Raw genomic sequence first — 16,409 nt, forward strand, 5'->3', positions numbered from 1 at the left:
AAAAAAAAAAAAAAAGGAAAAAATTATACTGTAAATCAGTTACAAAACTTAAAAATAATTGCAGTTTTAGTAATCGTGGTGATTCAAGACATATTATTGGTCAATACCAATTTATTATTTTTGGTGACAAGTTGTTTTTAGGTTTGGTCACCATTGGTTTGTCTCATTTGAAAGAGGTTCATTACATGCAAGTTGTCACTTCCTTGAAACGTAGTAATAAAAAGGGTTAATTTCACCTGCGTTCTTTATCTTTGACCATATTTTATTAACAATTCCTCTACATTTTAATATTTCACTTACCTCTCTTTTCTGTAACAACAGTTTACTTTACTAACGGAACACGGTGATTTTACAATTTTACCCATCAATTGATATTTATAAAATTTTGAAACTAAATTGAAAAGACAAAAACACCCTTCTATATACATACATAGATAAATATACATATACCTGGCCAAAAAAAAAAACACACAACTCTACACCATGCATGGACTAAGACATCACATCTTTGCCCAAACTGACCAGATCATCACTGTCTTCGAGTTTCGAACGAAGATCCAACTCTGTCACCATCAACCGCTCCTCGCCCGGTCATCATAATCCACCATGGACGAAGACATCTGCAAAATTGCTGAATAGTCATTAACCGGGGTCAAATCGGAATACCAATCTACAGAATTGCTAAGAACTAGCAGAATCCAACGAGGTCGCGTCAAATCAAAATACCAATCGTCGTTTACTCAACCCAATCGTCGTTGCAGAAATGCTTGCCGTTGCAATCGGCCCACATCTCATCGCCATTGTTTCAGTCCTTCATCGTTGTTTCACCACCGAACATCATCCACCTCCGAACCAGACGCCGTTCAAATCGGAATACCAAACGCACAACCCAACAACAGTGATTCTAAGAATCGAGTGACTAGTTTGATCCTTGAGCACTTTCATGAACGAACCCCACTGACCCCATGTCAAAATAGACAACGTGGACGAGCATTGAACTGTTCACGGCCTCAAGAATCGCTTGATTGGCGGTGAAATTGGATAACATGATGATCGGAGAGACGTTAGAGAAGGTCTTGTAGGCTTTAATGGTCTGAACGATTTCTAAAGAAAAGGAAGGGCGAGTTGACCAGGTGAGCAGAGATTGAAGAGCTTCTCCGAAGTAAAACATAGCTCCCCGGAGTGGTTTTCCGGTGGCTGAACCATCCAGGTGTTGATTAAGCCGCGCCAATATCAAGTGCCCGAGTTGTAGGCAAGGTTATTAAAATCGGGATTCAGAATCGTTTTGGGCTCCGTAAAATCGGAATCGTAGAATTGGATCGTGAATAGTAAGATTCTCAAATTGTGAAAAAATAATTGAAACTAACTTATTAAACAATAAGATTCATAAAATATAACAAAAATGAGACCAAAATACACAATATTACATATCCATGAGTTCACAAATCTCAAATCCTAACAATATTTTAAAGTCCGAATATAAATAAAAGAGAATGTAGCTCAAAATAATATGAGTTTACAAATCTCAAATCTTTACTCATCCATCTCCAATGTTAGAAAGGAAATTTTTTTTTTTAACTTTATGCAATTTCCTTTTTTTTTTATTTTTTTTTCCTTCGAAAAATGAAGAAATAAAAAGACCTTTTTGTCCACCAATCCAAGTGTTACGGTATATGTGACCTTATTAGTTACAAGTATGAAATTAATCAAGAGATAGCACAACAAAATTAATGAAGCACGTGTTAACTCGATCTCATTATATTATCAGTTTAGACTACAAGATTATACCTTGGCTGGCATATCCGGCAAATCTTTTAAGTTTTTAAATTATTTTTAATTTTTAATATATATGATAAGCCTTCAAAAAAAAAAAAAAATAGTCAAATGAAAATATTGATCATGAAACTAAAATTTGTCTAAACCTGTTAGTCACGAGTATGCATCCTTGAGATATAATTGATCATTTTAATGTTTTATAATTAAACACAAAAATATATTATGGAACATCCACATGCATGGTAAAAATAATTGATATATATACATATATATATATATATATATATCTTTTTTGCCACTAATGAAAAATAATTTATATTTTATAGAATAAATATTTAACTTTGTATACTATACTTGGGTCAGGCCTCTTTTATTTTGTAGCCAAACCAACCAAAAAATAAAAAAAGTCCAAAATTAAAGGCCCAAACAACCAATTTTATAGAATCGGTAGAATCGTGTAGAATCGTACGATTCTACCTCCGATTCTACCAATTGAGCGATTTTGTTACGATTTGACACGATTTTGAGTTCTAAGTCGTAGAATCATGCGATTCTATGATTCAGAATCGCGATTTTGATAACCATGGTTGTAGGTTGTTCGATTCGATGCAATCAGAGGCTCGAACAAGATCATCCACGAAATCCAACACACAATTCCACTGACCCAACTTGGTCGGATTGAACAAGTCTGAAGATTGAAATTAGGCGAAAACAAGGATTTGAGAGTCGGACTGAGTCAGTTGAGGAATAGATACCACATCGTTCAACTAAGAACTCTAATATATATGTGTGTGTGTGTGTGTGTCTGTTCTTCACTTATGGTTTATTGGGTTTTTGAAGTAAGTAATGGTGGTGGGTATTTATATGTTGTGTGTATAGGTTTCAGTAGCGAAACCTCTGATTTGATTCAAGTCAGTTTAAAAAACATAGCTCTCTCTCATCTCAAGTCATCACTTCGCGTCCGCTTCACCCCCGAGTCCAATCGGACAAGTTAGCCATCACCGCCAAGAGTGTGTATATGTGTGTGTGTGTATATATATATGTGTGTGTGCACGCGCATTGGTATATAAATAAACTACATTATCATTTAGGGTGGTTTTGTAATTCCTCAATTAGTCGGTGAGGTTAAAGATGTCATTTTAAGAACTAAAAAAAAAGGTAAAATTGACCTTCTAACAAATTCCTCATGTTAACATCTGCACACACTATTAGTTGCTTAACGATAAGGGGTAACTTGCTACCTTTGATCAAAGGTCAGGGGCATGCGTGAAATATTAAAATCTAGAGGGAGTGTTAGTGAAATATGATCAAAGGAATGTCGGTGAAATTAACCCCAATAAAACTTGTAAGATTTTCACCCTCTCAATTTTTAGATCATTTTTCTACCACATGCTAAAAGGGGCAAAGTTTATAAATATGAAACCGCTTATAAATGATTCGATTTTGATTTGAAAGTGTAAAAGACTTATTAATCCGACCGAATTCAAATACTGAATCTTATAAATATATATATTTATATATTATATTATAATAAAAATTAATAGTTTACTTTATGCCTTTAATTATTATTATTATTTTTTTAATAGATGCCTTTAATTATTGACTGAAATTTATATTTTGCTATTCTGATTAGTGTATACTACATTGGACTACATTAGTGTATACCTCCTTTCAATTATTGTAATGTATATTCTTATTTATAAAATCCCCCCATTCAGGAAAAAAAAAATATACTACATTGGACTAATTGGGTCTGAACTAGTTATTAGACTACATTATATTTAGAAAAAAGAAATCAGAATTGAATCGAAGAACTATTCTCTCTCGATCCAGTTTGAACTGTTAGAACCGATTTAAATCTGAAATACTACTCTTAAACTGGTTTAATTTGAACCGTGTGCAGCCAAAGTGGGTTCAATAATGTAATTACATTTTTGCCAAAAAAAAAAGGGGCAAAACGTTTATGGTTAAAAGAATGGGGTACCATCGTTTTCGCTTCAGCTAACATAACAGAGGGATGTATATACAGTCCACAGAGAAAGAGAGAGAAGAGAAGAAGAAGAAGGTGGTGGTGGGAGGACGAAGAATAACGCGCAACACAGTCATTCTTCTCCATACTCAAGTTAGGGTTTGTTTTTTCTCTTATCTAATTTTAATTTTCACTTCAATCCACCTTTTTTTTGGGCGGAGAAATTTTGGCCGTGTATTTGCATCCATCTGTATCTCTCTCTCTATGTATGTGTGTGTATATCGTACCCATCACATATCTGTAAATAAACATAGTCTGATATGTTTGCCTCTTCTGCTCCCTATTGAATACCCAAACGTTTGATTGAAAATAAACCCAAATTAAATCTTCTTTAGTTGTGGGTGGTTGTTCAACAAATTCCCAAGTGCATGGACGGCGATCCTAATCTCTCCATAGTATATCACCTGTAGACTGTAAAATTTTGTGAACAAATTCTGCAACTATACTGCATTTCTCTGCACTATATCAGCTTCACAGACTCTGACCTATTATGGTAGAAACCCCTTTATGATTTAAAATTCTTTATCACTGTATCATAAAAAAGATTAAAATTACGAACAACATAGTACTCAATAAAGTATTGTGATGAAATGGAAATTATTGATTGCTTGAATGATGATATTGAGAGGTTTTTGACTTCTTATTTATAGTAATTAGTTTAATTTCAATATTATCAGAGATGGATTATCAAAATAATAATAATAATATATAAAATTATAGTATATTATCATTCTCTATCGTTTTATTTCATGTTGTCACGACTACACGTATCACGTTTCCATTTCCGTTCTTCTTAGTGTTTATAGACAAAGTGGGGGGCATTTTCTTGTTGGTTACTATTTGAACTATGGAAAAAATATATTTGGACATATTATAGACAAACAACAGCCAGAGAAATGTATTTTTGATATCTCATTACTTATTCTCTTCTATGCAGCTTTAGACTGCATTTTACGAGGCTCTGCAAGTAGGTTTTTAGCAGTATCATAACAAGGCTATCTTCATTCTCATCATCATCCTTTCCTTTATTCATATTTATATGAATGGAGTCAGTCACATGAAGTACTTTCTTTATTTTTTTAAATACTTTGTACTATACACCATGTTTCTGCTAAATTTTTATTTTAAAAATCATCTTTAATTATTTTCATATTTAAGTTTTGGTTAGCCTCGTTGTTGCTTACTTTTTAGGCAAACAACTCTTCTTATTCTAACCCGTGCATCTTCGGGTATACGTTGTATATGACCATACCACTTAAGTCTACATTCTCTAATTTTATCATTAATAGGCATTATTCCTAGTTTTTTGCTCACTCGTTCATTACTAATCTTATCTCTTCTAGTCACTCATGTCATCCCCCGTAGCATTATTATTTCTGCTACATGAGTTCATTGTTCTTGTTTCTCATAACAATGCTCTGCGTATATCAAACTGCTTGCATTAAGGATTTTTTGGATTTTTTGCGTCTTTGGACTCAAATTTTAATCTGAAGTTTTTTCAACAGGCATCGTGTAAAACTCTGTTGGAATATGAGATAAGTTGTAAAAGCTGAAAGGTTCACAGGAAATTTGGTAAAACTGGAACCACATATATTGAGTATATTTTCGTTGATAACATCATAACCTTTTCTTTTCTTATTAGTTGATTAGGTTTTTTAAAAGAGCTGTAATGAATTCTGTGAAGTACTTATCATCTGAGCATAAATGGCACTGAGGTATTACCATATATTTGCACTTGTATATTTCTGTTAGCTTAGATTAGGAAAACCGTGCTATAATATGCAACAAATGTCTTAATGTGATCCAAATATAAGGTTTCAACACAGCAGAACGATATAGAGAAGTGTTGACATGGGGAATTGGTAAGTTGGGACTATGAAACATGTCTGATGTAATCCTATCATCTTTTGTCTGGAAAAAGAAAAACTGATAATAGGTACCACATTTGAAATAAACAGTAGGATTATATGTTCTATTGTTTTCATTGAAGTACAAATATAAGTGAAAAAGGCTGATGAAGTCACCTATTCTTATATCAACCCCCCATAATACTTTAAAAGCCTTTTTTTCTTCTTTTTTTTTTCTTTTCTTTTTTTCCATTTCTTAGGCTTGTGAACTTAAAGATAAAGTTCCAGACATTTGAAGAATTACCAATACGTCATAATTAAACTTGTAAATAAGATGCCAATTGTATGAATGTTAAGTGCCTTGTTACATAAGGAATTGTCTTTCCTTTAGTATGACAAGGACATTGAAAAATGTTAATGTTTGGCCGTTATCGGTCCTTAGAGAAATGTTCCATTGTGATGTGAAATGCAAACTTTAATTAGCCAATGCAATCTAAAATTTGGGGTGTGGATTCCACTTCTGAAATGAATCAAGGAACTTCAAGAATTTACTTTCATGATTTTTGTATTATTTTCATGTTTATCTTGAACAAAATTTTAATCAAAATTCTTGCTCTTGGCTCTATGAGAAGATTTTATAGTTCTGTGTAACTCTGTTACTTTTTCCTATTCATTATATTTTTGGAATCACTAAATTCCATTGTGGGTTTTACTCCCTGTTTGTTGTTGCTTTATGCAGTCATGCCCTTTTACTGGTTGTATAAGAAAGTTGTTTTCCTTGTACTTGTCATTGCAGTTCATCTTGGATGTCCATATATATTTCAGCAGCAGCCTAACATTTTCAACATTATGAACATTAGATGGCCGAGGCTTCTGACGCCCACATACCTCTCTCAGCTCTTATGGAACCAAAAAAACCCGTTAACAGCTCTTCAAATCTTTAATGAAGCAACATCCAAATACCCCAACTACCGTCACAACGGTCCTGTCTATGCCACCATGATCAACATCCTTGGAAGCTCAGGTAGATTGACTGAGATGAAAGAAGTGATTGATCAGATGACAGACGACTCCTGCGAGTGCAGAGATTCTGCCTTTGAGAGTGCAATTAAGGCCTATGCAAAAGCTGGATTGCTGGATGAAGCCACCTCTCTATTTAAAAGCATTCCCCGATTCAACTGTGTAAATTGGACAAAATCATTGAATACTCTTTTGGAGATAATGTTGAAAGAATCTAAATTAGATTCTGTTCATTGTCTTTTCTTAGAGAATTCTTATGGGTGGGAAGTGAAGTCACGGACTCGTTCCTTGAATTTGGTCATGGATGCTCTCTGTCAGAATACTCGTTCTGATCTTGCTTTGCAGGTCTTCCAAGAAATGAATAGTCAGTGCTGTAATCCAGATACGGAAACTTATCGGATTCTTATGAATGGTTTGTGTAAAGAAGGAAGACTAGATGAAGCCACTCATTTGTTGTACGCTATGTTCTGGAGGATCTCTCAGAAGGGTAGTGCTGATGATGTGGTTATCTATAGAACCCTATTAGATGCTTTATGTGATAATGGGCATGTGCAAGAGGCTGTGGTAATTCTTGACAAGGTCTTGAGGAAAGGGCTGAAAGCTCCTAAACAACGCCGCAAGCAGTTTGATCTTAATCTGTTTCGTGATTGTGTGGAGTCTGTAGACATACAACAGGCTAAGGTTTTAATCAATGAAACTTTGATGAAATGTATGGTTCCAAGTGTGGATAGTTACGGTGCAATGGCAGTTGATCTTTACTCTGAAGGTAACATTGATGAGGCTAACAAAGTGCTCAATCATATGCGTGGTAGAGGATTTGGACCATCGCTTTTGATTTACGAAGCTAAGATGGCTGCATTGTGTAGGGAAGGTAAGGTGGTTGAAGCAATAGAGGTGATAGAACGGGAGATGGAGGGGAATCATGTGCCAACTGTGAAATCGTATAATACTGTAATAAAAGGTCTTTGTGATGCAAGGAGATCCACTTTGGCTGTAGGGTTTTTGGAGAGGATGAGCAAGCAGGTGGGTTGTGTTCCTGACAAGGAGACTTATAGCAGTTTAGTGAATGGTCTATGTCAAGATGGTAAATTTGTTGAAGCAAGCCAGGTTTTGGAGGGGATGTTAATTAGAAAATATTGGCCCAATGTTGACACATTCAATGCACTTATCAGTGGTCTCTGCTCTACAGGGAGACAATATGAAGCAGTTATGTGGTTAGAGGAGATGGTCAGCCAGGGTAAGATGCCACAACTATCTGTGTGGGATTCTTTGGTGTCTTCTTTCTGTTCTAGCATGGCTGTTACTGATGTTCTCCCTCAGATTCTTAAGCAACTAACAAGATCTTCTTGATGGGTTCTTGTGTAGCATTTTGATATTAAACATTTTTCTGTATCTCAGTTTTGCTTATGAATTTTTTTTCATCTTCATTGTAATTATGTGTAATTGTGTATTGTACTAGTTGACTTATAGTTGTACTACAGTATTAGTTAAGAGTTTGATTCTATGGTTTCCCAAAAAGGGTGTCAGCAACTTCAGTGAACTGTCTTTTCAAGCCTTTAAACATCCTACAATTTCCTTCAGTCCATGTGTGTCATGTGACACAAGTAAATTTCATCCTGTTGAGTTTGGCTTTGCCATAATTTTCATTTGCAAGGTTAACAAACCATAACACCAGCTCTCGCAAAGTATGAAAATGAGATCAAATCCGCCCTAAGCAACCTCTCAACCAGTTCTTTTATGATTAGCAAGGCAGGGAGCAAATTCGAATAGCAAGACGGGAGAAAGATACCATGTCATCAATGTCGTTAACCAATTATATCATGTCATTAATTTTTAATCCTTAGTTGATATTGTGTCACTAATATTAATATTTCAAGAGCATTAAAGTATTTTTTGTTTGGTAGGAAGGAAAAAAAATTAATAGAAGTGAGAAAAGAATGGATGACTGAGACATCTTAGGGAAGAGATTAAGTATTTCCCCATTTTTGTTCGGTTGGATGAAAGAGAATGAAAAAATCTGACAATTTATTTTGATATGTAAGATAAAAGGAAAGATAAATTTTTAAGTTATTTTTATGCTTAAACCCATCACTACTTTATTTATGGGATTATTAAATAATTTGTTCATTTTTTCCTATTTACCTTTCACCCCTTTTCTTTTTTTTCGGCAATCTTTGCTATCATGCCCGGATTTGGATTTACCCATTTTAAATAATATATATTTTAATAAATGTTTTACAACGGAATGAAATAAAAGAAAATATGGCACAAAAATATAATTTTGGTTAAGGGTCATGCATTGAAAGTAGTGTGTGAGTGAAGCCATCTGAAATTAATTTTTTTAGAAAATAATAATAATAATAACTTGAAATGACCCAGCATTTTTTATTAATTACTCAAATATGTTATCTGGAGAGAGAATTCATATTATCACTGAGGATATTATTTGAAGTGAGAGCATTCATATGCCAACATTCATTCATGTAAATTTAAAGTAAGAATAATTAGACAATTTTTACTTTTTATTTTTATCTAGCATTTCTGTCAAAATTAATATTATAATATTATTTTGTTTTATTATTTCTCCTAAAAGTATTTATCTGACCACTATTTTAAAATTTAATATTATAGATAGTTTGAGTGTGAAATTTTTATTTATGAAGATAAAAGAGAGGAAAGTTGGACCACCATAAATTTTGTGTAATTGTGTATTGACTCGACCACCGCAGGGACTATGGTCACGGACTAACAGCCTGCCGTCTATGACAAAAAGTAATAAAACCCTACTTCCTTTTCTGTCTCTAAAACTCATCAGATAATACAGAGATCTGTTTCTCTCTCTAGCATCTATCCTCAACACCCCAAGTACCACGCAAAACACACACTCCATAGAAAATGAAGATGAGAAACAAGGGGAAAGTACATCCCTCTCCATCATCATCACCTTCACCCTCTTTCTCTGTGATTCACAGAGACGCTTCGTCTGTATTGAAGCTCCTACCCACTGCCATTCTCGCACTAGCCTCTGTTCTTTCAATCGAAGACCAAGAAGTCTTGACATACATGATAACTAGGTCGATGAAATCGGAAAACCCATATTCGATGATCGAAGAAAAGAGAAAGAAATCCAATACCCACAAGCCTCCGGTGTTCGATTGTGGATGTTTCAACTGCTATACGAGCTATTGGTTCAGATGGGACTCTTCGCCCAATCGTGAACTCATCCACCAAGCTATCGAAGCATTTGAAGAACACTTGGCCAATGGCGAGCAGTCGAAGAAGAGCAGCAACAACAGGGCTAACAGAAAGAGAGACAAAATGGGTCGCCGTAAACCGGCCGATGTACCGGAGAAAGTACCCGATGTGCCGGAGATTGAGGACAGTTTCGTTGTGGTTTCAGTGGAAGATGTTAATCCTGTGGTGGTGTTACCATTACTAGTAGTCGATGAAAAGCCTGAGAAAGAGGAGCAGGAGGAGGCGGTAGAAGATGAGGCGGTGGTTTTTCACAGTCCAGCGGCGAACAACGACAAGGGTTTGGCGAGGAAGGTACTGCCGGACGTGTTGGGGTTATTCAATTCGCGTTTGTGGAATCTTTGGAGTCCGAAAGCGTAGTGGAAGCGAAAGTTAATTTCTTTTTTAATTTTCTAGGGGAGGAAAATAGGTAAGTTTAGTGCTGGTATTTTATAATTTTTGTACTAGAAGATATATAAATCTATATATCTTTTCCACTGCATTTCTTTACTGAAGTTTTTCCGGGAAACCATTTTCTCGATGTAATGTCTGCTGAAGTTTTTCCAGGAAAACATTTATTTATTTATTTATTTATATCATTAATACTAGCAGATTACTTGTTTTTGCTTAGTAGCTATATTTTGCAAGTATTTATATATATTTATGACATGAACCAGTGAAAAGCGGCCTGTACTACTACAACTCAGTGGTTTGGTATACTATTATTAAATTATTCGCATTTCCTTTAGTATTTTTTTATTATTATTATTTAATGTCAACGGATGTGATTTCCTATTTTGATTCCTTTTGCAAATAGCATATTATTTTAATTAGTTACTAAATTGGTAGACATCACTTAGATTCTGGACTTGGATACTCTGTTGCCTAAAATTGCCATTACCATTGGTCATAAAAATGGGTTACCCAAAACTTTTTAAAATATATATATATATATATATATATATGATTTTTCCCACCAATTTTAGTAGACTAATGGTTGAGTAGTCAAGTCAGTGTAATTGTCATTTTTGTATGTTTATTGGATTTTTTTAGTTCTGGCCGAGTTTAGTCTATAAATTATTACCAAGTTTGTTTTTCTATAGCTGAAGTTGGCAATGATATGCAGAATAGCCAATTTGTGTGTGTGTGTGTGTTTAAAGGGTAAATGCCCCTTTTGTGTAATGGAGGTTGACGATAGATAAATTGTTGGTGCTTTGTATTTTTGTGGGAGTTCCAAAGAGTTGATATCTGATCCCTATCAATAGGTGCTCCATTTCATATCAAGAATATAAAATCATGGATTAGTGAAAATTCTATGTGTTGAGGAAAAAATATGTTTTTGCCCCACTATCAAATGTTGCCAATTTACCTGTTTAGTCTTTCCATCAATTTACCTTAAAAGAAAAAAGAATTGTATTGGAAGGAATAAGGAAAAAAAATCAATTTTGATTAATGATTTGACCAAAGGAATAAGAGAAAAGAATTAAACAATCCAACAATAATTGAGAATGTAAGTGACAGGAGGGAAGAATAGGCACAAAGAAAGGAGGGGAAGGAAATGGAAGTGTTTGGGAACCCAAAATTTTTTAATCAAGAATGGCCAAGCAGGTCTAGCCACAGCAAATTTAGTGGTTCAAAAATTATAAAATTTTAATTTAAGTCACACAAAGCCGGAACATGAAAGCGACATAATTAAGTTATAAATAGTGAAAATTTGAATCAAATCGCTCGCGAAACGTGAGAATGAGAGTGACACTTATTGAGAAAGATTGTGAAACCTAAATCGACGTAACCTTATCGACTCTGTCGAAAAGGCTGTTTACCATGCCTTGCCACCAATTACTGTAAGTAATATATTGAATTCATGAACTAAGATTGAGAGGTCGTAAATGCTCAAACGTGCATTCTTATTGTTTGTGCATTTGTGACTTTACCAACATTGCACTATTTTGTTGGGTCATTTTTTGCTAACAAGCCTTATCCACGTAACTGGACATTTTATGGGTCTCTTTCTTTGATGAGTAACACAAATGCAAAGATTAAATTGGTAGGGACGAGAGAGCCTCCAACTATTTTTGTTGGCTTTGTCACTGACAAAAAGACCTAACACATCACTTTCCCTTACAACAGGGATGAGTCGGCACAATTCCTCTTTTACTAATCTATATTGATCCAAGACGATATTTTTATTATTATATATCAATTCAATAATAGTATTATAAAATTTTAATTCATTTATAATTTTTATACTAAAAGCTACTCTGAAGTAAATTAAAAAATAAAATTATGTCATTATTATAATTCTTTTTATATCATATATACCATTATTTCACTACTTTGTCATGATTGTATTCATATTATTTTCAAGATTATTGAATAAACTTGTGTTAAAAATATCCATAAAGTATCAATAAAGTGTCCGAAATAATAAAATTAATTTTTAATTATAAACACGTATATAAAGTGTCGGATACATAATGGAGTATCGGTGCCCAACACCGCGACACTGGTACGCCTCCTTCGTAAAAGTGTCCGTGCTTCCTGGATCCAAGGTGGAGGAGTTGAACCTTATTTTCATGGTTTTTTTTTTCAAGAAAATTATTTAAATCTGAAAATTCAAAAATAATTGACCAATTTAAAATTAGGGAGGGACTCAGGTAGTTTGGGGTGATTTAATGGTTCAATGGAGCTCAGGGTACTTAATCTAATTCTAACCGGACTTTCAATCCGAACCCAACTCATTTTAAAATTCTCAACTCAGTTGAGCTTGAGTCCGTGAGAAAAAATAAAAATAAAAATAAAAAATCAGGTTGATCTTATGTGAGCCTCAGTTGGCCCACCCAAGGATCAGGCCCGCTGCTGATGAGAGGAATAAGCTAATGAGATCTAGGCATATATAAACAGACCAACACCACCAAAGATTGTTTCCTGATTATGGAGCTAACTTTAGCTGTTCTATGAAGACCAAACTGGAGGATATTTTTTATACCATACTTACCCCATTAGACAAATTGTATTGGACCTGAGGTCCTCCAAGAACAAGACCAGTCTTGCAGGAGTTTAATTTTTCCGGAAGCTTTTCCTCTTTAGAAGGTTGTTTTTAACCCATCACACTCGATTGAGAAAGAAGAACCTTGAAACCACTTATAATTTGGGCTCAGGGCTTGTCCACAAAAACCACCTAAACAGCTGCTCTACTCACTTCTTTACGAGAAAAAGAAAAAAAAATGGAAGTGGCTGCTCCTGTAGACGTTTAAGCAGAACAAAACTAGAGTCTGTCAGCACAATAAAGACAATTTATAGGCAAACAACACATATCAAAACACATTAACACTTGTAGAATAAGAACCACCTTTTTGCAAGGGTTGCTACTAATCTAATTTAATTTGGAATAAGATCGTAGAAAGAAAATTAAAAATTCATAATCAAGCACAACACAAGTGACTCCAACATTCCACTATTCCACATCTTAGATGGTATGAGCTGAGATGCAGTTAACTGCGACTGTATCGAACAGTTCTCTTCAAATATATTGAAGAGAGTGACTCCAAACACGCCTTCAGCATTGAAAATGAAATAGTAAAATAAAAAGTTTTTGGTCAATGTCTCGATTTGGCATGTATTGTCCAACGAGAACTCTACATTGACAAGCACAGGAAGAGACTCTGCTTATTTCCTAATTTGTTAAACTTTCTGGCAGCATTATCCACCACCACACGATCGTGAGGCGTGGAACCACCAGTCATTATCATCCATCACTAATCATATTCCAAATCGGGTCATTGTGAATCAACCTTCACAGCATATATATGTTTGACACTATCTGTGTGCCTGTTTAGTGACTGTTTGGTAGTGCTGACTTAACACAGATAAGTTTAGGGATTTTTACCATTACATAGGCTTGAGGCCCAAATACTATCATGTAGTGATGTCAACTTCTTGATTTATCAATAAAATGAGAGGACCACTCAAACTTTTTCTTATAAATGAAAAGACCACATAATTATTTCTCTAAAATGGAATGATATTCTACTTTAGACCACACAACAAGTTATATTGTCACTTTGACCTAACAAAATATATGATTATATCATAATGGCTTTAAAACATAAAATAAGCTTACTGAAAGGTCCTTGAACAAACGGTTTAATATTAATATGGACTTATAGAGATGGAGTTATAATTCTGGGATAGCATCGAATTTAGGTTTATACATAAAAGATGGAAAAGTCGAATTACAATCACATATTGTCAAGAAAATTTTAGACTTTCCAGATAAATTAAAAGAAACCAAATTACTACAAGCATACCAGAAAGCAGCCTTGGTCTAAAATACAAAAAATAAAAAGATAAAAAGGATAGTAAAGACAAAGATAATAAGGATAATAAGATAAACACTTTGATCTTATATATAAATTAAATTCAACGAACCAGTATAGGCTCTGATACCAAAATTGAGTAAATTGAGTTGGATCTAACCAAAGAAAAGCATGCAAAATAATATAGAATAAATTTAACAATTAAATCACAAAAATGACTACCGAACCTGATAATGCTTTGATAACGTCCTATAAAAAGGCCTGAACTCCTGCAAGAACGGGCCAATAAGCCAACAGTTCGAGTCAACTCACAGAAGAAATTGCTAATTTTAATACTAAGGCTGCTTGTACTGGTTGGATTCAAGAAAATTCTAGGATCTACACTGTCTGGCTAAATAAAATCTATATATTAGATCTTTTTGTTGACAGAAGTCTTTTGCCCGAAAGTACTGAAAATACTAGATAAAGAAAAGGAAATTTTTTTTGAACATGAGCAAACTGGATAATTTATTTCATGGAAAATATATATATGGATACACACTGTTTATACATAGTTGCACTCTCACACACTATTATACAAAGGAAACTGAAAGAAGTCACAAAAGAAAACACACTGAAAGCTGAAAATGCTAGATGGTTCTAAACTTGATTGCTCTAAAACTCGATGATCCTTGCTTGAGAAAAGAAGTTCCTCTTATAGGAAAGGGAACAGATGAATCTTCGGTTGAGATTGAAGATGCTGCATAGATGGTTGAGATGTAAGATGCTTTAGAGATAAGATGGCCTGCATTATTGCTACACTGTTGATGTCAGCTTTTGAAGAATCTGATCTACTTTTACTGTTGGGAATTTGCTTTCGGTGGATATGCTTTTATCTGTACACTGTTGGAAATCTACTTTTCTTTATTGCTGAAGCTGACTTTATCTTTATACTGTGGCTGTGGAGAATCTGTTTTTTCTTTAGAATTCTTGCATATTGGACAAATTTCTATAGGAAACACTATCTGGTGGGCTGTCCCTTCTGTGTACGCGTGCCAAATATTCATCAGTGCTGTCTGGTGAGCTGGTTTCTTCATTTTTATAGACGGGGTCGAACTGTTCCAGCAACATTTTTTCTTCATTTATTATTTCTTCAACTTCTGGAGATATTTCAATCTCTGGAAGAGGCTTAATGACATGAGGAATTCTTGTTTTGACAAAAAATTTCATGCTAATATTATGGTCGTAGAGTCTGAAACCAGGGTTGTAGCTTAAGTTAACTCGACTATAGGCTTTATAATACATCAAATGGTTAAAGGAAGCTAGTTCTATCTCATTGCGAAAGCTATTTATAAAATCAATATGTTGAGTAAGAACTTTAACTTCTGTGGGATCAGAATGAATGTAAATTTGATGCTGTCCCAGAATTATAGCTCCATCTTTTACCCATTCTGGGGGAGTATTGTGGTTTTAAAGGAGGATTGGACTTTCTGGCCTGAAATTTTGGGTTAGTTTATGTTCGAAGGCAATGACTTGATTTAAACGGTTGGGAAAATTACCTAAAGAATTTAGATATTCTAATGGCATATCTTTTGGTATGGTGATGGTGTAGATCATTCCTAATTCTAACAGCTTATTTAAATAACAGGTGGTTGTTTTTGTGGAGAAAAAGGTTTTTCTGGTTGTAAAAGGATAGAAGAAAATAATGTCTACATCTAACAAAATAATGGCCACAGGTACGGAGTTTCCTGTCTGTATAATCTTAGGAAAAAATAGTTAAAACGGGTTCCTTTGGGTGGACTATTGTTTCTGAGGTAGTTTTGGATATCAACCCATTCCTTAATACCATCAGACTTGACTTCTTCAAAAATAAGATCCTTGAGGCCATCAGGAAAAAGTTTAACTTGTTGTCTTAGGATTTATCTGTAGGTTAGAGAGAACATGGGTAATAACCTGCCATACTTGGTTTGTACCTATAAAAATTGAACTTTCTGAAGATTTTCATCTTCATCCGTCCTTTGCTCAGAAATAGTTAGTTCTGTGGGGTTTGGTGTCGTTTTTTATAAGCTAAATTTAACTTTTTATAATGAGATATAAGCGTCTCATGTTCTTGCTGTAAATTTTGATATGCTTTATTGGATGAAACAAAATATTCACTTAAAGTATTTAGATTTCTGACGAGGGTTCTATCGGGGTTATTTCTAGAAA

General features: G+C 34.2%; 2 protein-coding genes across 6 annotated transcripts; both read left to right on the top strand.

The window, feature by feature from the left end:
• The first annotated feature begins 3,624 nt into the window (after nt 1–3,624).
• On the top strand, nt 3,625–8,202 carry LOC132276196 (pentatricopeptide repeat-containing protein At1g05600). Of its 5 annotated transcripts, XM_059777522.1 has the most exons (3): nt 3,625–3,898; nt 5,311–5,377; nt 6,449–8,202. In XM_059777522.1, exon 3 carries the CDS (start codon nt 6,502–6,504, stop codon nt 8,020–8,022), a length of 1,521 nt encoding a protein of 506 aa, XP_059633505.1. In that variant the 5' UTR covers nt 3,625–3,898; nt 5,311–5,377; nt 6,449–6,501; the 3' UTR covers nt 8,023–8,202. The 5 variants fall into 5 exon arrangements, with proteins under 5 accessions (XP_059633505.1, XP_059633504.1, XP_059633503.1 ...); XM_059777521.1 differs by lacking the exon at nt 5,311–5,377 and having other exon boundaries at nt 3,716–3,904; XM_059777520.1 differs by lacking the exon at nt 5,311–5,377 and having other exon boundaries at nt 3,721–3,898.
• Nucleotides 8,203–9,410: 1,208 nt separating this feature from the next.
• On the top strand, nt 9,411–10,494 carry LOC132279364 (uncharacterized). The gene has a single exon (XM_059781323.1). It carries the CDS (start codon nt 9,568–9,570, stop codon nt 10,282–10,284), a length of 717 nt encoding a protein of 238 aa, XP_059637306.1. The 5' UTR covers nt 9,411–9,567; the 3' UTR covers nt 10,285–10,494.
• The last annotated feature ends 5,915 nt before the right edge of the window (nt 10,495–16,409 follow it).

The sequence above is a fragment of the Cornus florida genome, unplaced genomic scaffold (assembly GCF_030987335.1).
Source record: "Cornus florida cultivar Cherokee Brave unplaced genomic scaffold, ASM3098733v1 CherokeeBrave_3.0.0_Hap2_Chr10, whole genome shotgun sequence".
NCBI lineage: Eukaryota > Viridiplantae > Streptophyta > Magnoliopsida > Cornales > Cornaceae > Cornus > Cornus florida.

Bases quoted from the DNA above. Each gene is read 5' to 3' on its own strand.
- LOC132276196 (XM_059777522.1), top strand. From the start codon at position 6,502: ATGAACATTAGATGGCCGAGGCTTCTGACGCCCACATACCTCTCTCAG.
- LOC132279364 (XM_059781323.1), top strand. From the start codon at position 9,568: ATGAAGATGAGAAACAAGGGGAAAGTACATCCCTCTCCATCATCATCA.